Genomic DNA, 24,644 nt, shown 5'->3' with positions numbered 1-24,644 from the left:
CTACGCCCCTCCAAGAGCCCGTTCGAGGTCGGCGATGAGGTTCACTTCTTCCACTCCAACAAGGTGGTGGAGGGCATGGTGCTGGACATTGGCTGGTACCGCACCACCATACGCTCCTACGAGCGGGAGGTCTTCGTCATCCCCAATGCCGTGTTCTCCAAGAACATAGTGCTCAACATCACGCGCAAGAACCGCGAGTGGCGGTTTTTCGAGATGATCTGCGTGCGGGTGCAGGACGTGCACAAGGTATATTGCGAACGGAGGAACTGAGGGACAGATAGACAGACGGACGGACTGATGCTTGCCTGACGGACGGACTTCCTGATTGATGTTTGCCTGCTGATCTTGAGATTATTTTGCTTGCCTTATATAATCGACATATTTCGGTTGTATCCAGTTGTTCCGGTTGTTTTTTAAATACTTGAGAATTTTAGTTAAGATCTTCCCGCGGCGGCGGGGGGGGACTATAAAACGGTCCGGTGGTGTGCCTGGTGCTCTACCCGCGTGTGATGTATCACCCCCCCTCCCCACAACTCCATTCCGTCACTATATTGTGCGTGTTTCTGCGTGTGCGTGGTGGTGACCTCCCCCAGGTAAACACCATCATCCAGGACATCCGTCGCATCGTTCGTAACGACCAGCGCATCATCACGAAGCTGCACCGCCGGATCTTCCTGGACAAGCTAACCCACGAGGACTGCCGCATATACGTGTCCTTCTACGTTGGTGAGGGCGGGGGGGGGGCGGGGGGCTACGTTGGTGAGGGCGGGGCGGGGAGTGAGGTGCTGGGGAGGGAAGGTGAGGGAATGAAGGAGACCTCCTCAGCTCAGTATTCCTATGGGTCCCAAGAGCAATAGCATCTCATCACATCACATCCTTCCCCCCTCCTCCGCCCCGTTATGCCCAACCCGAAAACTCCTTTCCTTGTTTTGTTTCTCGCATGTTGTGCGTATGTGTGTGTATCCCCCCCTCTCTCCCCTTTCCCGTATATGATATGCGTGTATGAAAATGTATGTATATAATATCCATGGGCCCCTTCCCCCCTCAGAGGCTCTTACAGACGGGGAGCCCCAAGCATATTTGTGCGCAATTCATGTAGATGCGTATTTATACACAAACGACTCTGTCCTTCCTTCCTTTTCGGAAGCACCCGCATTTCACAGACACATACTGTCACACATACACGGCATTCTCCCCCCTCCCACCCCCCACGGTTGTGTGTTGACGTCCCCGCAGAGGCTCAGAACCGCGAGTCCTTCATGGCGGTGAAGCAGGACCTGCTGCTGGCCTTTGTGGACTGTGTGGAGCGCAACGGGGCCAAACTGGCGGTCCCGAGAACTACGGTACGCTACGGTATCGTACAGTACTGTACGGATTGGTGTTAGGGAGGGATTTAGGGATTTAGGGAATAGATATGAAGAATGTGGTAAGACATTCCAACAGAATGAGAGGGTAGGAGCTGGGCCCACGTGTGTGCGTTGGTTTCAAAAGCCGCCTCCGGTCTTTTATCGCCTGAAAATGGAGAGAATTGCTGGTGAAACGGTTTGTTTTTTCGGTTTTGTGTTGAGGGTTGTGTGGTCGGTGTGTAGGTTCAAGTGGAGCCCGAGGTGGTTGAGGCGCTGTCGCCCATGCTAGGAGCCGCCGCGGCTATGGCGGCGGCCAAGGTCACCATGGACGTTCAGCAGGCGGCGGGGAATGCCGCTGCCGCGGCTGCGAGGGCCCTCACAGATGGCCGTACCATTACGGCTGAGGTGACGGCGGTGCCGTCGACGAGTTCGCCGTCCAGCGGGGCAGGCGGTACGACGGCTACGTCAGGCAAGGCAGCGGCGACGGCAGCGGGGCCGCCGGGGAGCCCGGGCAAGAGCATCGGTGGCGGCGGCGGCGGTAACGGCGGCGGTGGCGGCAGCTCGCCTGGCTCTGTGGTTGTGACGGCGGATGCAACGACGGCAGCGACTGCTAGCGGCGGCGGCGGCGGCGGCAGTGGCGGCGGAACCGCACAGGCTGCGCCGCCGGCGCAGGGATCCTCCAAAGGTACGTTACAAAGAGCGTACTATGTGTATGTATGTATGTATCTATGCATGTATGTATGTATGTATGTCGCTTCAAACTGGCTGGAAATAGCTCTATGGTGTTTCCGGGCTGGCTGGCTGGCCAGCCGGGCTGGCTGGCTAGCTAGCTAGCTGGCTGGCGTACCCATCTGACACTGAGACTGAGAATGAGACCGTGAGAAGGAGAGGTCCCGACCTGTGGTGTGATGCCACGATGGCGGGACGTTTTGTTTGCGATGCACCGGTTTATGGTGTGGTGACTATCTGACCCGTGGGTCATGTAGGGTTTTGCGTCTGCTTGCCTCTCACTCTGCACATGCCCGCCGTCAAATTTCCATTTCACTAATATCAAATCAATCGCTTTCGCTAACCTGCCGTACTATGTATGCAGGGGAAGGTGAGAAAGCCGCTTCCGGTGAGTCGGTTGGAGCGGTTGGAGGGTTGGTTGGCACCGTTGGTGGGAGCGGTGGTGCTGGTGCCGCAGCAACTGCCGTAGCTGCAGGTGCTATTGTTATGCCCAGCGGCGGCGCTGGTGGCGCAGCTGCCGGCAGTAGCGGTAGTGGTGGTGGTGCTGCCGCTGCTGGCCAAATTGGCAGTGGTGGTAGCTCCTCGCCACCCGCCGTTGTCGTACAGCTGGTTGACACGTCAGCCCCGGGCACTGGGGTTGGCTCCGGAACCGTCGCCACGGTCGTCACCCGCTTCAGCACCCCGCCGAAACCGACCCAGCCATCGCCCGCTACCGCCTCTGCCTCGGCTGCATCACAACCTGCTACAGCCGCTGCCTCGGCTGCCGCTGCTACAGCCCCCGCCGCTGCCAGCGCAGTACGGCGGGACAGTGTCACCGCCGCGGACTTCGTTATGACCCTGGACGTAGAGGAAAGCGATGCGGAAGAGGAAGACAGCGTTGTTACCGTCGCCAGTAGTAGCAGCAGCAGCAGAAGCGGCAGCAGCAGTGCAGGCGGTGGCGGCGGCGGCAGTAGCGGCGGCAGCATGGTCATCCTGGCCAGCTTTGACGACTTGGACGTCACCCAACCCCCGTCGCCGTCGGCGCCGCCGCTGCCCCCGTCGGCAGGAAGCTCAGCCGGGACAGTGAACACCACCGTAGCGACGAGCAGCAGCAGCAGCAGCAGCGGCGGCGCTCCTTCCGGTAACGCAGCAGTCCCCGGTGCTGCTGCCGCCCGGGCGTCGGCGCAACCCGTCGTACTAGCGGCGGCCTCTGGCGGCGGTGTTAGCAGCAGCGGAAGCTCTGCCTCCGTAAAGCCCTAAAGGTGGAGGACCGGAAATCCGGCTGTGGGTGCCTCGGCGGGTGGCGGCCGCGGAGTGGCACCGGAGCGGCGGGGGGGGCCTCCCCCCCCCCCCGGGGCCTGGGAGCTCTCGGGTTGTGCTGTGTATATATGTATGTCTGTGTGTTTGTATGTTTCAACGCGGCTTTTGTTATCCCTTTGCTGCTGCTGCTGGCCAGTCTGGTCTAGGCTAGGCTGGTCTAGGCTTGTCCGTTCTTCGTTCCCCACTCCAGAGGTGTTTGGAAGTGGGGACCTTTTTGTCCGGCATGTTGTCCGACATGTTGTTCCTGGGGCTCGATCGCCTGGCTTGAGGTTGGATGGATACGACCACGATGCCACCGGGCCCCAAGGACGCATGTCGGAACGTTACCAAGGACGCATGCAGCGAGGGTTTGTTGTGTGTGTGTGCCCAGCCCAGTTGCCTCGTAGCTCATCTCAGAGACACAACTCCACTCAGAGACCTCAATACCCGCCCTCAATCCTGACACACACGCACACACATCGTTTTGGATGTCTTTGGTTCTTCTTGCAACGTGAACGCATGATGCGTTCACTCTTCTTCCCCCCTCCTACACACGCACACAGGCACACAGGCACACATCTCCCCGCTGCATACGGCCGCCGCTCTGATCTCTGGATCACCAAGGACCCCGGCCCCTCTTTCCCGGCCCCCATTTTCGTCTGATCGTCACGAAGTTTCATCCATACACGAGTGTACAGATATCCAAACACACACACACACACACACACACACGCACATTATGTATGTACATACGCGCGTGCGCCGTTTGCGCTGTCGTACTCTACGCTACGCTAATAGCCATGTAGACCAGCCCGTGCTGCGCTGGCTCGTTGTGTGGGGTTGTGGAGCACGAACTCTAGTATCGCACCTGTGACTCTTGCTGCGACCAAAATGGGTTGTGGCTCGTCATGTCGTACATGCCCTCGTTGCTGCTCTGACCTTCACAGGTTCGGGCCTGACCTGGCTCTTATCAAAGCTGGCGCATGTTTTATTTGAGACATGAAGAAGGCAGCGGGACAACGGGACGCCGTGAGTGCCGTACACAGACACACACATACATGATCGGTCGTCGTACACAGTAGAGCCACACATTACGGCCGTATCAAAAGGCGGCGCGGGCGGGGAGTTGGCTGGGTGCATTGTGCGGCGGAACCCGGGCAGGAGGAGGAGGAGGAAGAGGAGGAGTAAGAAGACCCGGGCAGGCGCCCCAAGTAAACCACATGGCGCACAGACAGACAGACAGACAGACAGAGGCGGACATACAGACATGCACTTTCCTGAGGGAGTGCTTTTCTTAAGGAGTGGCGAGAGAGGGAAACTGAGGGAGGGAGACGAGAGAGAGAGAGGAGCACTTGCTTGGCTAGGGCCGCGATCACAGCCCGTGGGCCCTCAGAGGGGGGGGGCAGGGGGCAGAGAGGGGGGGGAGGGACTGGGAAGTGCCGGCTGGGGGCCAGATTGGAGCAGTGGGTTGGCAGATTGGGCCTGTGCGTCTTCGGAGTCGCGTCCGTCATGCAGCAACATCCTTCCGTGCACGCCCCATTCGTGAGGATAGGATAGGAGACAGGGGATGAAAACTGGGGGAGGAAGAGATGTCGTTCTCGGTACCTTGTTGTTCTGCGTAGTGTTGCGTAGTGTAGGGGGTGGGCACGGCGGGGGCGAAGGAAGTGCTTGGGAGCGTAACGAATACGACTAATACACCGGGCTGGACACAATTCGTCTTCGGATTTGGGGCCCTCTGGGCCCCATGCTGATGCTGATTGGGCTTTTGTGGGTTGTTGGTTTTTCAGTGTGTAGGTGGCAAATATCTAGGGAGGCGGATTCGCGGAACGGCGTGTGTAAGGGGGGTGTAGACAGCACGAGCGTGGAGGTGTGGGACCTCGTGAGGAGCTGGGTTAGTGTAATTTTGGGGGATATATATTTGGGGGATATTGAGTTTTGGTGTCTGTCCGTCAGGTCGGTGTGAGTAGTTGGTAGTTATCAACACCTGCGCTATTATGGAAGGCTGCAGTGGCGACAAAGGCTTTATTGCAAATTGAAGTGGGGAGGAGAGTTGAGAGCTGTCAAGAGCCATCTCGCGGAGGTGTGTGTTGCTCCGTAGCTGTTTGCCGTTACCGTTAAAGCCCGGCCATTTCGACAAGGCCTACGGGAACTGTCTTTATCGCTCCATTTGTGCACTATACAAACCTGAGTGCTTTAGTTCTTTAGCGCGTATGTCTTTCCCCGCTCCAAAAATATAACGCTTGTCTTCTTATTGTGATGTGCGTTCCGGTTACCGTGTGGCGGTGCAAGTCGCCTGGGGCATTAACTGAATTTCTTGGTAGTTGTTTTGCTCTGCTTTGGTGCTCGTATGCCGTACACTATACGGCACCTAATGGTAGGATGTACGCCATGTGTCGACCATGTTGTACACCCTCACAGTCCGTCGTCATCGTAGTGGTGGTGGTGGTGATAGGTAGGCGCGTCTACGTCCACGTGACTGACTGCCCTATTGTTTTTTTTGCGTCGTCGCTGCACAGATGGTGTTGCGGTTTGGCAGTTGTGTCAATTGGTAGTTGTTGGCGCTTTGAGCGGCATGGAGAATGTACGGCGCAGGGTTGACCTTGGTCCGGGGGGAAGGGCATGGAGATGAGGGCACCGGCGGCGCGGATGCGATGATGGCGTGTCTGGCCCTCCGCCGTCACACAGCCCGACCCGGGACTTGGGCTGGTTGAATGGCCATGATGCTGCTGTTTACTCGTCGCCTCATTATGTCGCTTATGCCACCGAGGCTGCGGTGCCTCTCCCAAGCATCTTTCCCCAGCGGCTTTTTGCTTTCTTCCCCAGTGAGTACGAGATCCATTGTACGGGAAATTGCGACGTCGTACAGAACACGTACTGGCGAAGTTTTTGCATGGTCCTGGTCACGATGGAGGACGGATGGGTAAATGTAGTTTTCCTGCAGTTAAACCGCTTTCCTTTATTAAAGATTGGAGTTATCTGCAAATTTTGTTGCAGTAGAAAGTTTTCTTGGCGTAGAATGCGCATCGGAGCCGAGTGAAAGACAACTAGAGTGGATTTTGTACGGTGATATCGTACGCAGATCGTACTTGGCTGGTGAGCAAAAGCAGTGCTGCTGTGGCCGGTTTACCAGGAGTCGGAAGAGTCGGCTTTGCAGTGGATCCAAAGCACGGACGCCCTTGTATCTGCTGCGTCTTGCGGTTTTTTCTTCTTCTCGAGGGTGCTCCAGCCATCTGCGGCTTTCGGACTATTGTCTATCCTTCAGTCGTTGTTTGTTTTGGAGAGAATGACACAACTGGTGCAGTTTTGAACCTAACGCTGTTGGATTGAGAATCTAAATGATGATGGACGCTGGGCCCCATCCGCCGTCATGTCTGTCTGATTCTGTTTGCACACACGTGCACGCGAGTCTCGCATGACTTTAGTCACTCCGCTGGCTGGTGGTGGTGGTTACGGGGCGCCAGGGTGGCAGCGACCAGGGCAGTCGCGGACTGCCGCTTTGGTGAGTTTGAATTCACTGTTTTGACTGGGGGGGGAGAAGCACAGGTTAAATGGGGGAGACGATGTGACCTTTTCCTCTGGCCCAGGTATGTAGAAACAAGTTTAACGTGTGGTGAGTTCAAAAACACATGGGAAACACGGTGCTTTCCAACTTTGTCACTTGCCTGAATCGCCCTGCGTATTTATGGGCCGCTCTGACCACATTGGCTGCAGGACCCTGGATGGCTGCGTTGCGACGGCACAAACCAAAGAAGCAAGATCTCAAAGACGCGCCACCGCGCTGTGCCAGCGTCTCAAGCGAGAGGCCTTTCCAGTTGCAAGCTATTTCACCAAAGTTGTGATGGCATGTTCCCTCGGTGATCAGTCCCCGCTCATGCGCGTTCGGCACCCCAAAACCAATACCGTCGCCAAGGACCTGCTGTGGTGGCCGCGCCGGTGTAGTTGTATTGGTGTACGAGACAGCTGTCTGCACGCGCTCCAGAACCCCCCCCCGGGCCATGCAGTGGACCTTTTCCAGCCCAGAAAGCGGCGGCTCATCACCTGGCCCCTCGTTAAGTGTCTGCTAGTAAGGCTGCATCCCTGCCTCCCGCCCTCGGTTCACCCAATATATCCGTTGCGACAACACTCACCACCAATCCATATCCCTCAGTCAGCCCCTGGTCCGCAAATTCGCCGCATTTCTTCTTTGGAGGATCCCGATTAAACAAACCGAACAGCGCCCGCCCTTCGTGTGAGTCACGTTGGTCTGCCAAACAGCTTTGTGTCCCTCCTCCCTCCGCTCCCCTGCGACGCCCCTCCGGCGTCCCCTTTTCTCTTGTTGTGGGGATCTGCTTCAGCAGTTTAGCCGCTTCGATGCCGGAATACCTTTCATAATACAAATTCCTAATCCCCTTTTAAAATGAGGATGCATCCCGCAACGAAGCCACATTGCTAAAACCTGCATGCCCGTAGCCCGTAGGCAATTGGAAGCGGAGAACAGGGCGATAGCCACCGCTACTTTCAGCCTCACCCACACACCCTGCGATGTCCACACTCCCTTGCGACTGCGCTCACCACGCTCCCCGGCGCTGCTACCCATAACCTCGTCGACAAACACAACACGCTGCACCATCTCCATTACAGCATAGCCCCGTCAATAGACATTCCCACTTACAACGCATGTACGCGCGGCGAAGTTCAGACCAACCAACGCCCACGCTCTCAATGGAATGGGGGGAAACAGACCGCAAATAAACAGACGGGCTTCCAGCAGCTCTCCCCACGACAACTTTCCAACGCAGCCAAATGCAATCGTATGTTGCTGCTGCCGCAGCTGCTGATGCTGGTTCCCACAAAGCTTGCTGCTCACAACGGCGCCCGTCTTTCTAGAATGTACGGAACAAAATCCGGGAAATCTGAACATAAGACGAAGGGTCAGAAGACCAGCAGCGCTTACAGACCCAGAGATAGACCTCCGGCCTGCGTTTCCCGCCTTGCCTCCCCCCTCCCCACACAACAAATTGTGGCAGTAGACAAAGAGAAAGGAAAACAACACAACACACCCAAGGTTTTGGCCGCAAGCTCTTCACAATCAGAAGATAAGCCGCTGCACTGCGAAAAAGCGGGACCCAAATGACCTGAGGGATGGAAACCCAATTCTCGCTCTTGCAGAAGCCGCCAGTTCTTCACGTTTTGTCTTTTTCACTTCATCACTTCCTGACGATGGCAACTTCCAACTCGAATGCCGCAGCCCCAATACAGAATTCCCCTGGCAGGGTGTTCGACATCCTCCGTTGGCCGTGTTGCGCAGTAATGTGCGGTAGCACATCCCCCAGGTGAAACGTTTCAAACGTGTTACCTGGGGCTTTGAGGACCTTCAGCACTCTGCCCCGGCATACCCTAGCAGTGCTGAGAACCCCCGGTGACCCCCGGTGGATTGCTGACTACGGGGATTGTAAAAAGCACTCCCCGGTGCTTGGCTGCTGCCGTCTGTTGTGTGGCCTTGCTGCGGTGTACGGCTGCAGGGTAAGGGACTGCGTGCGGGGCGTCCAACGCCGCCCAGCATGTCCAGTTGGCCCCAGCGACCCGTGGGTCCGCCCAAGGGAAGGGAGAGGCTCAAGGAGAGGCTGACGGTGGCGACGTAACCATTACTGCTTGAGGGACCCCCCCCAGAAGCTGCCCTGAAGCTGCCTCGGGGGTTGGTTCCTCGGGATGTTGCGGCCTGCGCACACGGCAACCCGCACGTATTGCGGTGGGGTTTGCAGGAAAGGAAAGAGGAGCCGAGACAGGAGTAAGGTGAGCGGTAAGCGCGTTGGGCTTTATCGTCGTGTGAAGGATATCGGAAAAAAAAGCCACTAAAGGCTGTTGATTGGGAGGGGGCATGGAGCCACGATTTTACTCTCCCACAACGCACCCCAGTTTCCAAACCCCCAAGCCAACCAAATCTAAGGATCAGAAGAATTTGGACCAGGGCAAATCCCGACGTAGTCTCAGGTGAGTCGCAGTCCATGAGGGCCCCAGCCAGGCAGCTGACCAACCTGATCTTCCAGGCAGCCCAGGCAGAAGACCCGGTCCTCCCTTTCCTCGTAATCCAGCACTGAGCAGAGGGAGCAAAACACGTCAAGACATGCACAACACTGCCGCAACGAGCAGCTGTTTGCAGACACTGGCAGCACGGTGCCGCAGTGCGTGCAGGGAGCCGAAGGGGAGATGGTGGTGGTGGTCGGGGGAATGCCAGGGTTTGCCAGTCCGGCGGACTGAAGCGGGGCGCCGGGGGCCGCAGCTGCCCCGGCGGCAGCACCGGCCGCCGTCGCGGCTGCCACAGCTGCGGGCAGGTGAGGGATTGAACGTGTGGAGTGAGATTAATGTGGAAGGGTAGGCGACATGGGTTTGGGAAGCCGCAGGCTGTGAAAGGTTGTCGTGCGTAAGGTGCCCTTGCACTACTGGTGCTGAGTCAGTTGTTGCTTGTCTGTGCTTAATAATCTTTTTTGACGACGATGAGGAATGCGGCAAGGGGGAGTAGATACGATGAACACACATTGTAGGCCGGAGCGTAGCGCAAGATGGGGGACAGCAGAAGATGGGGCTTTAAGAGGGCTTTTCTTTTACTGCAGCCGTCCGTAGAGGCCATGAGCTTGACCGGTGCAGAAGGCAGCAAGCAGGATCTTGCAAAAAGGTGCGAAAAGGTTCATATGGGGCGAGCGCAATGCCGTTAGTGTGAACGTGCACGTGCGCTGCAACGGGTTGCTGCGACGAGGTTACTCACCTGTGGCCTGCTGCTGAGCGGCGCTGTTCCTAGCCCGAGCTGCAGCCATGAGGACCTGGAAAGCATCGGCTGCATAGCAAAAAGATACAGAAGCACGGCTGTAAGCTTGCGGTGCACGGAGCTACGGTAATGGGAAGGCCCCACGATTTCGCGCAGCAAAAACTCAGTACAGTTTTCCTGACACCGTGACCCCAAATACCTACAGACAGCAATCAGATAACCAGGGCATTTCAGCCAGCCCTCGCACCTCGGCGAACTTCTACACGCGCCTTTCGCATGTTTCCTTGCGCTGGCGTGAAGTCCCGCTCGCCTGCTCCCCGCTTTGACATTTTAGCAAGCAAAACTTGAAGCCCCAGTTAGCGCACGGTCAGACTGGTCAACTGGGTTGCGGAGTTCAAGGCCAAGCAGCTGGCAAGTTTGAAGTGGTAGTTGAAAACAAATACTAAGTTCAAGAACTGTAGCTGTGGTGGGGCTCTAACAGAATCTATGTAATTTGGTTTACTCTTTGCTCAATCCAGAGGAACTTATGCAAGTGCTTTTGCGAAAGTGACGTGGCAATGCTCGGATTACCATCGATGCTCGGAGTATTTACCTAGTAAATATAAACCTCTAAGTCTTAGTCCTTTGCAATGTTATGCAAGTTGCAGAAACTGTAATTTGTCAGCTCCCCCTCCTTGCCGTATAGATTTCGCAACTGGACACCATCGAATCCACTCTGAACCCCGCGAGCCCCGGTTTTTTGTTACTTCGCGCTACCGATCGCGTTTTCAGAGGTCAACAAACGTTCCAGCACGGAAGCAACATCATCAAGTTGTTAGTTTACTTGTCTTTAAAAAGTCTTTCCCGGTATTACCGTACGTGTTGCTGGAAAGGCGCCATGGAGATAGCCTACCGGGTAAAGACTATTTCGCACATTTTTCGCACAACGAGGACGTCTCAGGCGTTACATTACGCCGTTATACAGCCGGCCAGCAGCTGGCCTTGCAAGCAGCCTCTCCCTGCCGACTTCCGCGAATCTAAAAAAGAAACACACAAAATGCGCAACGAAAATGTTGCTCTAATCAATTAAAGCCAGAGGACATTTTTTTGCCACCTGCACCATGAAAAGTATTTGACGCATGCGTGAGTAATCATAAAATGTCAAAGCAGCCAACCAACAGCGCCGCAGGACAGGGAGCTGACCTAGCGCATTCTAATGTCCGTGAGCTGCGAGCACACCACGCCGATATTTTCCCCCATCACCCCCAAACACAACAAAGGGACGGACAAACGGACCTCCCTAACAAGGGACCTCGCCAAGGGGCCCCGCGGGCTCAACAAACATGACACGGCACATGACCACATCGCCCGCCCCCACACACTCCTTGACGGCCTAAAGGGCAGTCCGTACTTTACAGCTAAGCACGACGCAGTACAGAGAAGTACGGCATGTACATGACCACCGTGCCCACCGTGCAGTGAATCAGCTTCTAATGCCGCCAAACATTCCCCTCCACAATTTGCCGTACCGTACCGGCAGTGTATCCGCCGTATACGAGCAATCGACCCAAAACCCAACCAACACCAACAGCAAATGATTATAACATTACGAGGATTAGGAGGAGGCATTCCCCCCTTTCGACACCTGCAAGGTGTACAACAAAGTATAGCCATGTCGCACACAAAGTGAAACGAAATAGTAAGCTATATAAAATACGAAACACATATCGAATCCGTCCATCTGCACTATCCCCATCAACACGCAATTTCCAAAATTGAACACCAAGTCCTCAACGCACCATCCAGTCACACTATCCACTAGTGGATTTTCACGCAGGAGCCACCAAAGCAGCCAATGAGCCGATGGGTCTCGCAGAAGAATGTCGCGGCCGTACAGTAACCCATCTTGTATGTCACTGCTTTATTTCTTGTCACCGCGCAGCCGCGCAATCAAACCTAAAACGTCGTCTTATTGGGCATATTAGCGGCGAAAGCACCGAAGCCCTGTCACAGGTCGCGTGCATATATAATAATTTATCTCAACTTTTTGCTTTTCTCCGTGTTCTGTAGCATCAACTACCGCAATATTACCACCTCACCATCTCTTTATCCGGTTTTTCACAGGTTGTTGTGAGTGAGCAAGTAAAGAGTTGGCGTCGGAACATATTCACGTTTCCAGTACCGGGCATCGTCCTCCGGCGGCTTCAAAGCAACCCCCGATTGTAACCGCTGACACCATTTTTCCACACATACCCACAGTCACAACACAACACAGTAACAGTAACAGAGGCAGCATTTCGAGTAGCGGCAACAAATAACAACAACAACAACAGCTGCGCCGCTGTGCTGTTGACTAGCCAGGGGCTGGGAGAGCGCCCCGGCAATGGCGTGAGTGAGGGAGTGAGGGAGTGAGGCGCGCGCGGAGGAGCAGACGGACGTAGAGCCGCCGCGCGGCCGCCCCCCTGCGCTGCTACTGTGCTGTGTTTCAGCCCCCCAGTCGGGGCCCTCCCTGGTGCTAGTCGTCCTACCCCAGGACGAGCTTTGCCCACACAATAGCGGTGTAATCACACACCCGCGTCATCAACAGCAACAACAACACCATCAACACGGTGGACAGTCACACAAGCTGTAAAGCGGCCACGGACCATGATGTTCCATTAAATCAAATCATATCAGCTATCGCCAGCCAGCCACGGGTCAGGTCCCAGCTCCCGCCAACCACCTTCGAGTCGCCAAGTAAATGCTGATGCCGCGGACAGAAAAGGGATTTCTTGTCCCGAAAAAAGCAGAGGAGGTCCTACTTTTCCGAATACAAATATACATACATAATCAACAATCTCGACTCCACAGTACACTCCCCAAACGCCAAACGGAGACTCAGTTCGCCCGGCGCCCGCGCTGTGCAGTCACCGCAACCATATTGTTGTTGTCTGTTGGTGCGGGTGCGAGTGCGGGTGCATCCGCATGCATGCATTCCTCTCCCCCCTTTTCTTCCCTTTCTATCGTTCGCTTGTGCGCGCTCGCGCTCGCGCTCGCGCTCGCGCTCGCGTTCGCGCTCGCGCTCGCGTTCGCGCTCTTTTTCCGCCCCTTAGCTCCTCCCTCTTCCTCTCCCCCACATGTCACCTTCATCCGCTCACACACACACACAGACACAGACATTCTTTTTATCCTCAATTCTTCCTCTTCACCTCCAAATCAGGGCGCACTTCGCTTCAACGGATAAAGCCAACAAGCCAACAAGCCAGGACGGGGCCCCCGACCATGTTCCAACCAGCCGAGGCCGCCGTGAATTGTCTGTCTCCGGCAGCAGAGACCGTTCGACCCCGCGCCATGCAGTGCCAGTGCCATAATGCCGTTCGACGACAGGGTGTGGGGTGAGGTACAGCAGACAACAGCAGCAGCAATAGCCACCCTTAAGCGACCGACCCTTTTGGCTGTGCCCCTATTTCCCTCTCCCACATGACTGTGCGCCCTCCGTTGGCCATATACCTGCATCTGTGCGTGTGTGTGTGTGTGCATGAGTTGTGTGCGTGTGTGTGCGTGTAAGGTGTATATTTTGCGTGTGTCTGTATATGTATATATGTGTATGTGCGTGCATTGAACTTTGCTACGGGTCCAGAAGACCCTGTGCTGCACGTCGCACTGCACTGGCGACCTTTCCCCCCACCTCCCCCCCTCACCTCCCCCCCTCACCTCCCCCCCCCACCTCCCCCCACCTCCCCCCCCACCTCCCCCCCGCCATGTTCTTCTCGACAACCAGGGATGAATGACAACAAAGGACAGCGACAGTTTTCCGCCAGGAGTGTGCGCGCGCGTGTGTGCACGTTAAGAGCTATAACCACCGCCGGTGCCAACAGAACACACGCATACACATACAAACATACAAACATACACTCCTAGAAGCCACAAGCAACGCTGCTGCCGCGAAGGTAAGCTGCCGCGGAGGGTGCAGGGCAAGGTCAAAAGACCAGGTAGTGACAATACAACAACATAAGATAAATTCCGGGAGAAACGACAGCCACACGGTCGCGGGGCCGTGCGGCCATGGATGTGCCGTACAGTCGGTACGGCACCGTCCTGGGGAATATGCCGTGGTACTACGCCACTCGACATACATACATACATACATATTAGGCAGGTGGCTGGCGGAAGTTAAGGCCTGACTTCTGTTCCCGGAAGTTCCGGGTCCAAATCCGCCTGCCGACCTCTCAGTGTGCGAGGGGCGTTGAATTGGGAGGTGGCACCCCATCTTGTGGACGGTGAAGGACGTGATTATATCGACTCGCGAGCTGACCAGAAACTAAGTTGTGGCGTCGTTGATCCGCTAGATTTGGTTGGATGCCGGTGGTGAGTTGCTGAACCCAACGAATACATTCTGAAGTCCGATGAGGTGAACGGATCAGGGTGCCCCTCTCGCAGGGGAGAGCAGAGAACTGCCTCGGGAAAGGGGGCCGCTGGTGAAGCTATACCACCCTGTAACGACATACATATACATACATACATACATACGTACGTACGTTGCCATCACGCCTTGCCGGCTGCTGGTTACGTCACTCACGTCACTCACTCGCTCTCAGTCCCAGTGCCCAGGCTGTTCACGCCCTCACGGACTCCAACAGCCCCTTGATGACCGCAACCAGCTCCGAAGCACCGGGTCTGGCCCGTGGGTCGGCTGACCAACACGATCGAGCCAACTGCCTGCAGTGGTGTAAGTAAGAGGCACGGAGAGGGTGAGGATGAGGAAGTGATAGAGAGTGAGGATGAGGGAATGAGAGAGAGAGAGTGAGCGTTAGGAATAATGGCTACACACATACATACATACATACATACATACATACATACATACATACATACATACATACATACATACATACATACATACATACATACATACATACATACATACATACATACATAATAAATACCCCTCTTTTCCCCATAGCCGCCACACACTTTGCACTAAGCCCACGTACAAACCTAACCGCACATTAGACACACACAAGTACGTATGCACGTACATCACTTCATCGTACCTGTACGGCAGCGGTACATTATCTCCCGACGGGAACATGGGCCTTGTGCCGCCGGTGACAGCTGGCCCGATTGCGTCCAGTGGCAGATCCTTGAAGGGCCTATGTCCCCGACCACACACCACCTCCCACATGATGATGCCAAAGCTAAACACGTCCACGGAGGCGTCGATTCGGGAGCCTGTCAAGAGGAAGAGGCCCCCATAAGCGACACGAGCATGTTAGGGGGGGGAAGACGAACCCACGCGCGTGTCGGGGGCGGAGGGAAATATATTTGAAATTAAATCTGAAGAGACAAGGGGAAGGGGGAAGAAACCACCACATCGAGGGTTAACTGAGGAGTTGAAATGGACGGGGGAAGAGAAGGGGAAAGGTGGGGAAGTGGGGAGAAAGGGCGGGAGGGCGGGAGGGGGTTACGGCAGCCTTTGGGGTGGCTGTTGTTTGGAAGGACGGGAAAAGCAGGCGAGGTTTCTTGTCTTTTAGCTTCATGCTGTAAAAATGTGTCAAGGAAGCGTGGGCGGTTGTAAAACGTGTGGACTTCCGTATTGTGCGTCTGTGTAAGCACGTGCGAGGACCTTCCGTCCCCACCTTTGATGGGTTGCTGGTAATGTACTCACTAGCAACCACTATCACAATGCAATACTCAAATTTTTTTATTATTTATCAGAATCTTAATTGTTTATCATTGAGCAGCCAATCAACTATATCAACTATATCAAGTATTTATCAATCATTGATTATTTCGGTTATTACCTTTTCGAAAGGCCTCGGGAGCCATGTGGGTCACCCTGTAAGGGACGGGCAGAGGGCGTGAAAGGGGTGTTGAGGGGTGAACAGGGGGGGGAGGGAAGGGGGGAAAGGGACGAACCACGAACGAGTGAAGCTGCTGCTGCCAAGGAAAGAGTGTACAATAAGCAGGGGTGGCGGGAGGGGTGAAATGGACTCACGTTCCCCCAACTTGTTGCTGTATCGTGTACCAGTCCCGAGAACCTCCACCTCCCCCTCCGCCTCCCCCTCCGCCTCCACCGACAGCTCCATTCATTCCATTGGGGGTAGTTGACTGTTGGCTGTTGACCGTTGACGGCAGTTGCAGCGCCTGCTGCGGCATCGGCGTGGGTAGCGAGTGCAAGGAGGAGGAGGACGAGCACTGACCTCCTCCTCCTCCTCCTCCTCCTCCGCCTCCTCCACCTCCACCTCCGCCACCTCCTCCTCCGCCTCCATGCGGCTGGGAGGGTATGGAGTCGTCCCCGCTCTGAAGGCGTGAAAACACATGATTTACCAAACACATGATTTCCCATCACAACAAAAGGGACCACGGCATTAAAAAGGGGGAAAGGGAAACGGAAGAAAAGTGTATATGTGAATGGATATGCACACGAGTATGTATGTCAGATGGGAACACAGCTCATTATTACTCCCAAACAAATGAGACAATGAAAGGCGCATTAAAACCCGCTAAAACCCACCAATTGGTCCAGCTGATCCAGCACAAGTGCGAACCCAAAGTCCGCCAACTTGCACGTCCAGCCCCTCGGGTCACCCGGACTGGACTTGAGCAGGATGTTGCCGGGTTTCAGATCTGAGGAATATTGTTGACGGGTTGCGTTTAATGAAGAACAGAGGAGAGCGAAGCCGGTACCAGGGATACGTAGGGAGGAACAGGAGGGGGGCCACATGGCTAATAACCCATAGGGTTGCACGCACAAGTACGGGAAAACAAAACACACACGATCCGGCGGAGAGAGTAGATCCCCGGGAAGTCAAAGCCGTACTCTTTGGGAACGGAAAGCCCGGCACGTAAAGTTACATCGTCACCAGGCACGTGTACGTCGTATCGTATCGTGTCGTACAGTACTCTTACCTCGGTGTATGAGCCTCCGGGAGTGCAGGTGCCGCAGCGCCAGCGCAATCTCCAGCAGCGTCATGTACACGCCCTGTACGGCAAAACACACACGCTGACGTCGGAACGTGCATATATGGTGCATATGCACGGTGCAATTAACAAAAAACTCGGCAAGCGACATCCAGAGGCAGGCGGCTGCCCAGCTAAACAGTTTTTTGCCTTTTTATTTAGTCATATACATATCTTATATTAATCATATACATACCCCTAGTACTCCCAACCTTCCAGGCCCGCACCTTCCAGTATCGCGCGTACTGCATGGCCGCCCCCGCGGTAGCAGCCGGCGATATCGAAGGGTGGGGTGGCGGGAGGGTCAGCGCGGGAAAGCTGCGGTTATGGAGCACATCCGCCAGAGAGCCCCGATCGCACAGCTCCAGTACGATTGCCGTACAAATGGGCGAGCTCCGCATCATGCCTGCGGTATGCCGGGTAGGTGAGGTATGTAGTCGTAGGTGTGTGTTACACCGTTTTCACCTGACCGGGGACCTAACATTTTGGTCAACAGAGACCTGTCTGTCTGTATAAATGTCTGTACAAATGTCTGTCTGTATGTCTGTATATATGTCTGTATATATGCATAGATGTCTGTATGTCTGTCAAGATGCGAGGTGTCAAAACCCATAAAGTCCAGCTCCCGCAGCCACCCAGCCGCCTTGCTGCCGCTCGAGGCCCCAGGCTCCAACCGATACCGAAACCCAACGACTAAAACCGAAACCAACGAACCTCACCCTCATGCCTTACCTGGGTTTGTTGCGTCCGGCACCTTCTGGTCGTTGGCGTCCTTCTGGTTGATCCGGCGAAGGCTGATGATGCCCTGACGGCCCTCGTGACGCTCCATAATCACATTGTCGTACACGCCAAAGGCCTGTACGGCACCATCAGCATTTATTTATTGTCCAGTCCGTCATAACGGATATACCCTTCACTTCTGCCACCTTCAACGGACTCCTAAACCTCTGGCGTAACTGGCCTCCCCTTCCATCGCCACTTCCCCACGTCTTCCATATCTACCGCCCCGTACCAGTGTTCCACGACACATATACGACACGCACATACATGTACGACACATAGCATGTTCCCGTAATACGCTCTCACGAACCTGTACAATGTTTACGTGGCTAATGGTCCGCATCATCGCGACCTCCATAGCGTTACGGAGGAGGGCCCGTCGAGCCCGAACCTCCCGAGCATCGATAACCGCGGCCGCCGCTGCCGCTGCTGTTGCCCCCGGGCTGCAAGGCAAGCCCTCCAAAAACGGTGCAACAGGTGCGACTTCATCGCTGCTGTTCAGGTAGGCCGTCTCAACGCCTGGGTGGTTGTTGTTATTGTTGTTGTGGTGGTTGTGGTGGTTGCGATCGCGGGCGGTGGATGTTCCCGGGGAGGAGGTGTCTCCACGAGCAGCACTGCCGCCCATGGACGCGTCCTGTGTACGGCATGTGTACGGCATGTGAGGATCGTCTAGTCGGGAGGGGGGCTGCAGATATGGAGCGGTAACAAGGTGGCAGCAGCGTGGGCTACGGTGCTGGTCTGCCCACGAGCACGCACACTGGCACACGCGCACCCACTCCCGTTGCCCCGAAACCACAAAACACGTTTCCCCCCCCTCTACTTCCACTCGGCCACAATCCCCGGTCCCCGTCCCGCCTTCTTGGCTAGCCTCCGTGACACCCAAACCCCAACCCTTCCGGCAGCCGCTACCAGGTCTCAAGTTTCGTTACTCTTGATCCAGAAAACGGACCCATTCTGAGTGCGCTCCGAAACCACAGCCTTCGAAGCCCCTTACCGTATACTGAACTCCCTTTCTCCCTGTCCCTTTGCGGCCTGCCTTTTTCCTTCTATACCCTGCTGTCTTAGCCCTCCACTATTTCTCGCTGTTTATTAATTGTTTCTATTTTCGGTTTTCTCACCGCATCCGGCATTTCCATAATCTTGACGGCCACAGGAGTGCAGCCCAGCATGCCCTTGAGTACGACACCACTGGCGCCCTGGCCCAGTACGGCACTCAGCTGAAGCTCCTCGAGACCCTCAGTCACGCGAGCCGCCGCCATCTCCGTACGACTGTACGAGCGTACGAGGGCAACGACAAAAAAGGGAAGAAGCTCGGGCGCAGGCGATCGGAGCGACGGGGCGACTGCTGTGTGTGCTCTGGGAAATGAGCTTTACTGCCAAGATAACGAAAGGGAGGCAATAAGAGGAGAAATGTGGGGCTAGATAGATAGATAGATAGATAGATAAATAGATAGATAGACAGGTAGACAGATAGATAAGGGTTACCGCCAGCCCCTCTTCCTGCAAAAAGTTAAACCTCCACATCTCGTGCCGTGACGACCAACCTCCAACCGCCAGGCCGACAAAAGCCTGCGCAGCACGACGCGAGCAACCACAAACCTCACACACACACGCACACACAAATCTCACCCCACGCCGCCCTCATCAACGCGAAGGTGCGCTCCGCTGCTCCTTAGAGTCGTACTCAAAATTGAGTCAACCAACGCGCCCATGTGAGCTCGCATGCCCCAGCTCTCGTACGTCTCGTCCAAATCGTGCACGGTCAGCATGCCGGCGGCCGCCAGGCCGGCGGCGGCGCCCGCAGGCGCTGCTGCATCTCCCCAGACGCCCGGCTCCTCGATGTCCGCCTCCCCAGTCAACGGACCCATGGGACTGTTGGCTCCGTCGGCGAGGCGGTCCGCGTAGCAGCCGCTGGTAAGCGGGCTGCGGGGCGTGCCGCCGCCGCCGCCGCCGCCAGTGGATTGCTTGAGGCTGCCGAACCGCAGGAACATGCCGCGTGACGAGGCGGAACGGGACGATGGCGTCACCGCTGACGGCGCTGCCGACATGCTGCGACGGGCACGTTGCAACCATGAAGGTCCTCCCAGTGTTAAGCCTGGGAGGAGGAGGAGGAGGAGGAAGAAGAAGAAGTGGAAAGGGAGCGAATGTGAATTGTGAAATTGTCACAGAGGAGCGAATGTAACGATGGACGTAAACAGTCGGGTCGGGAATGGGAGGTGCGGGGGGAGGATGAGGGCGGGGGGGGTATGACATGGGCGCTGTCAATTGACCTTACTCGGTGGGCCCTTAATCTTTGAGCGCTCGCCGCTCACTCACCGCTGGGTCGCTCGCTGAAGTCCATGCCGCCGTGTGTCAGCGACGCCTTACGGCTGCGACCCATGGGTCCAAGGCCGCCGACGTCGCCCGTCGCACTGGCGTGCGCAGCCGAGCTGACGTGGCCCGTCGCACTGACGTGGCCTGCCGCGCTGAAATGCCCCATCAAGTGCGACGCCGACGCCGACTGGTTTGCGCCGCCGGCACCGCCCTGACCCGCCATCCCTGGTGCCAAGCTGACAAGGCTTGCCTCGCTTCCCGGGACCGCCGTACCCGGTGCCGTACCCGGTGCCGTACCCGGCACCGACCCAAGCGCTGCACGACTGGGCAGCGACGGCGACGCCATGCCCAGTGCCATACCCCTGTTGGACGACAGCGCGCCGTGAAGGAACCCCGCCTCCTCTCCCCCCAACCCCGTCGCGGACGCTGTTGACGCCGCTGCCGCGACAAAGACATTGCTGCCCGCGCTCATCATAAGCAGCGGCGCGGCGCGGCGAGCGTAGGGCTGCGACAGAGGCGAGTGGACGTACGGCGTAGCGCCGCCGCCACCACCGGCGGCGGGTTCGGGCGGTACGACGGAGCAGCGGGAAACGGAGAGATAGGAGCCGGGGATGCCGGCGCGAAGGGTCTCCCACTCCGCTGCCAGGTCAGCGCAGCGGAGGCGGTGCCGTACAAGCTGAGCTAGGTGCTGCGGGTGGGGTTGCGCGGCGGATAGAAAGGGTAAAGGGTGAAGGGGAGGGATCGGAGGTCAACACGTATTTTCCCACTGGTTGGGTTCGGATCAGCACATTTGCTCCGAAACGTTGGAACGTTGGAACGCACAAACGAAAACTCAGCTACAGTCATTTCACACTCGGCCCCTGCACGCCCTTACCTCCCGCAACAGTACGCTACAGCCGTCCCGAACCGCCTCGAGCAATTGCATCGGCGCCGGCGTCGGAAACGCCAAGTACACCGCTAACACGGCACCGTCACCCGTCTCCATGCCCAGAAGCACCAGAGACTGCGCGCCGCCGCCGCTGCCGCCCCCGGCTGGTAACGCTACCGAGGACTCCGAAACCACGGCCGCCGCTGCGCCGCCGCCGCCGCCGCGTGTACTGCTCCCCGGCATGCCGCCGCCGCCGCCAAAGCGAGGGCCGTCCCCAGCCGATATCATCAACATACAGACGTCCCGCGAAGGCTGACGTTCATCCTGCACATGGCGGGCGCAGTCTCGTACACACATCCCGGCGAGTACGCCGCCGCCGCCGCCAGCAGCACCACCACCGGCGATGCCATCAAAGGAATCAGACGAGGGCTTGAGTCGGTCCAGGGCCGGCGCCAGGAGAGGTCCTCCTGGGCTCTGGCCGCCGCCGCCGCCGCCGCTGCGCTGCTGCTGCTGCTGCCGTACCTGAGCATTGTGCAACATGGCCTGCAGAAGCGTGTTGGAGAGGCGAAAGGCGCGCGCCGACAGCGACGGCGGCAAATTGCCGCCGCCGCCGCCGCCACCGCCAGCTTGGCAGCTCGACAGCAGCCCAAACGAACCGTCGGAACGCATAACGCTGCTCTCCAGCATAAACACGTCTCGCGGAGCCGAGGAGGTCCGTAACGCCAACAAGGAGCAGGCCCGTGACGGCGCTGCGCGCACAGGAGGGCCGTCGTACGATGCCGCCGTCGTACACGCGCGCTGTGGATCTGTCTGCCGGCCGTTGGTGCTTGCATTAGCGGCAGCCGCGGTCGCAGTAACAGTCGCAGTAGCAGTGGTAGTGCCGGGGGTGGTGGTAGCGGTCGTGGCGGTAGCTGTCGTCGGGTTGCTGCGTCTGCTGTTGCTTGCTGCCAGATGCGCCGCCAGTGTAACGCTCCTGGAAAACGTGTATGAGCCGCAACGAGCGCCGTACACATGAGCTTGCCGAGGGCAAAGTCAACTGTTGACAAGAAAAAGGTAAAAAAAATTCCCCCAGGCGCCACCACATCTTTGGCCAGAGGCCGTATCCACTACAAGGTTGGAGATCTCCTTTCACAATCACTTAATACTTGCTAACGAGCCCCTTCTTATGAAGGCCCATATTGGTGAAGATACTGTAGCCATAACCACCAACATGTGTTACTCTTTGTTACAACTCATTACATTTCCGAGGTTTTGCGGAGTTTCTTACTTTTTCAACAAGGATTTGAAAAAATCCCTGCCACCCTACCTGGATCGATTTCCCACCTCCGGCGCCCCTGACAGGTTGAGCAGGTTTGCACCGCTCGGCACCGACGGCACGGATGCCATCCGCAACCGGGACTGCTGCTGCGACAACGGGTGCTGCTGCTGGCGCGCGGCCCGCAAGCTCGTCGGACCATCCACCCTCTCCGGCCGCAACATGAACGCCACACGCGAATCCGGCATCGGCACCAGCGCCGAGTGGGCGGTTGCATCCACGTAAAAACGATGCTGAACATGCTGTACGAGGGAGCTGCACAGCTCCAGAATCAGCTCTGCCAGCGTAGCGCTCTCCGCCAGCCTGTACAGGGATTCCCCCAAGCGGTTGAGGTACGTGGTTTCGGCGCAACCTGCCGCCAGGTGCATCGCCACGGACATGGCCACGTTGTCCATGGCGGCTGGGTTGGCCAGCAGAGCCGCAGGGCCGGAAGCAATGCCGGTCAAGGAGATGGAAGACCCATGGGTCGCCCCGCGCCGCGTTGCAGCGGCGGCGTTTCCGCCGCGGCTGCTGCTGCTGTTGCAACCTTCCAGATGCTTCTGCTGAAGCTGCTGCGTCGCAGACAGCGGGGGTTGTGGCGGTCTAGACTGCGGAAGCGGGCCGCCGCCGTCTTGCTCGCCGGCTGGTCCCACGGTAGCTCCGCCGGTTTGCAGCTGGGCTCCTGCGCCAATCGTCATCGCGTCGTCGTCGGCAACAGGTACAGCAATCCACAGCACGCCCAGCGTAGACATGCCGTACACCAGCGGTACGGCGGCGAATAGCATGTCGCTTCCGAACACGGCGTCCTCGTCGATAAGGTCCAAATCAGGACAGCATTGGGCAGTGTTGCTTCTAGTGGCGGTGGCGGCGGTGGTGACGGCAGCAGCGGCGGCGTCCACATCCGGTTGTACGGCGGAGAAAAGGTAGCCGCTGCTGCCAGACTGCGTCGCCACGGTGGCTGGGAAGGCCTTCGTGCCGCTACCACCGCCTCGGTAGCTGCTGGAGGGGTTGCTTGCGGACCCGTGAGATGGCCGCACCGGCGGCTGCTGGGGCGGCTGGGGCACCGCCGACGCTGTGCCCAGACCCCCCTCCGCAAGCTCATGCCGGGCGGCACACTTCAGCACGACCGAGGCCTGGACACGTCAGCAAGGACGGTACAGCAAAAAAACAAACAAAAAAATATCCCTCGTAAATCATCCACACATGTACACAGCAACGCAGATGGGACGTTTTTTGATTTTGACGCCGAAGCCGAAATGTTCTTGGGCGCGTTGAGTTCAAGGCTGGTGAATGCAGCGCTTTTTTTTTACGATGCACCTGAGTGATTCGACATATCTTTATATGATTTGCGGGCGGAAGACATAAAGAAGCCGGGCAGCGGCAGATCAGGAGGCGCTCGAGGGTGCTCGCGGGCGCCGACCCATAGCCGTGGCGGCATGCGGTCCACCGATCCTTAGCACCACGACCATATTACCCCCCTACCTTGCTCACTAGCGCCTGCCTAAGGAGCGCTGACGACGAACCCACAGGCTCGTGCTTGGGGCACATGTAACCTGGGTGCGGGCAAGGCGGGTCCTGCGCCGCGGCCGCTCCAAAGCCCCCTGCGGCCGCTAAGCCGGCGATCTGTCCTCCTCGGGAGACAGCACAAGCCAATTGCACGAGAGTGCCCTCACCAATCCGAGCAGAACCATCGGATGCCATTACATAGAGCCTGCGGACCCAGCCGCGAGCGCGCACAGGTGTGGTGTTGCTGAAGTGGAACAGGGTACACGCAAAGATCCATGGTCACGGGGACGCCAGTCAGGAGCGGGTCGCATAGACAGCGTCGTTCCTTAAAGGATGTCGTGTAACAGGTGAAGCTGACCTTATTCGATATTGGAAGTACTCACCGCACAGACGATGCGTCCAGATGCTTCTGAAGCGTCTCAACAAGAAACCCTGCCCTAGCTTCAGGAAACTGGTGAATCCTTCCAGCCGCACACAACTTAGCTTGAAGCGACAGTGCGCACTCAAGGCCGTTGCTGGCATCCTTTGCATGAGTAAAACCAGAGTCCTGTCGTTCCTATGTTGGCAAGAATCGGTCCGAGCGAGGACTAAGTGAATCAGTGATTACACTTGGGCTGCCGGTATCGTGTACATACCTTGTCTGTCAAAATGCGTTGAAGCTTGTCAGAAGCATTGATAGGAGCTGGTGTTGGAGAAGTTACGGTGTCTGCCTCAAACTGGGCACTGATAACAGTCTCTAAAAGGGACGTTGGGCTTGTGGGTATATCAGGTGCCAGCCCTTCCCTTTGGGCATCACCTAAGAAACAGCATTTAAATATTCCCATCTTCACTAAGAAACTGGCTCTACACGAGCATTACGCCGCTATG

General features: G+C 57.0%; 3 protein-coding genes across 3 annotated transcripts in view; 1 reads left to right on the top strand and 2 right to left on the bottom strand.

The window, feature by feature from the left end:
- Positions 1 to 3,314, top strand: part of VOLCADRAFT_116855 (uncharacterized protein) — a gene marked incomplete at both ends in the record, with an annotated part of 9,107 nt that extends 5,793 nt beyond the window's left edge. Inside the window, 5 exons of the mRNA XM_002948542.1 lie at positions 16 to 246; positions 594 to 726; positions 1,237 to 1,343; positions 1,590 to 2,031; positions 2,533 to 3,314. Coding sequence (XP_002948588.1) covers positions 16 to 246; positions 594 to 726; positions 1,237 to 1,343; positions 1,590 to 2,031; positions 2,533 to 3,314 — 1,695 coding nt within the window. The remainder of the gene's footprint in view (positions 1 to 15; positions 247 to 593; positions 727 to 1,236; positions 1,344 to 1,589; positions 2,032 to 2,532) is intronic.
- Positions 3,315 to 6,864: 3,550 nt separating this feature from the next.
- Positions 6,865 to 10,424, bottom strand: VOLCADRAFT_88836 (uncharacterized protein; the record flags this gene model as incomplete). Its single annotated transcript, XM_002948414.1, has 6 exons — positions 6,865 to 6,876; positions 7,051 to 7,269; positions 9,368 to 9,426; positions 9,631 to 9,654; positions 10,096 to 10,164; positions 10,343 to 10,424. The coding sequence occupies 6 exons, from the start codon at positions 10,422 to 10,424 to the stop codon at positions 6,865 to 6,867; spliced, it is 465 nt and encodes a 154-aa protein (XP_002948460.1).
- Positions 10,425 to 14,669: 4,245 nt separating this feature from the next.
- Positions 14,670 to 24,308, bottom strand: VOLCADRAFT_88835 (uncharacterized protein; the record flags this gene model as incomplete). The annotated part of the gene is made up of 17 exons (XM_002948413.1): positions 14,670 to 14,772; positions 15,108 to 15,285; positions 15,858 to 15,892; positions 16,052 to 16,203; positions 16,257 to 16,319; positions 16,571 to 16,683; positions 16,966 to 17,038; positions 17,244 to 17,422; positions 17,749 to 17,872; positions 18,107 to 18,481; positions 18,915 to 19,065; positions 19,426 to 19,891; positions 20,113 to 20,797; positions 20,984 to 21,950; positions 22,284 to 23,404; positions 23,754 to 23,824; positions 24,161 to 24,308. The coding sequence occupies 17 exons, from the start codon at positions 24,306 to 24,308 to the stop codon at positions 14,670 to 14,672; spliced, it is 5,004 nt and encodes a 1,667-aa protein (XP_002948459.1).
- Between the last annotated feature and the right edge of the window lie 336 nt (positions 24,309 to 24,644).

This window comes from Volvox carteri, assembly GCF_000143455.1.
Source record: "Volvox carteri f. nagariensis unplaced genomic scaffold VOLCAscaffold_10, whole genome shotgun sequence".
NCBI lineage: Eukaryota > Viridiplantae > Chlorophyta > Chlorophyceae > Chlamydomonadales > Volvocaceae > Volvox > Volvox carteri.
The sequence above is the reverse complement of the archived record's forward strand: the minus strand, read 5'-3'. Positions and strand labels throughout refer to the sequence as shown.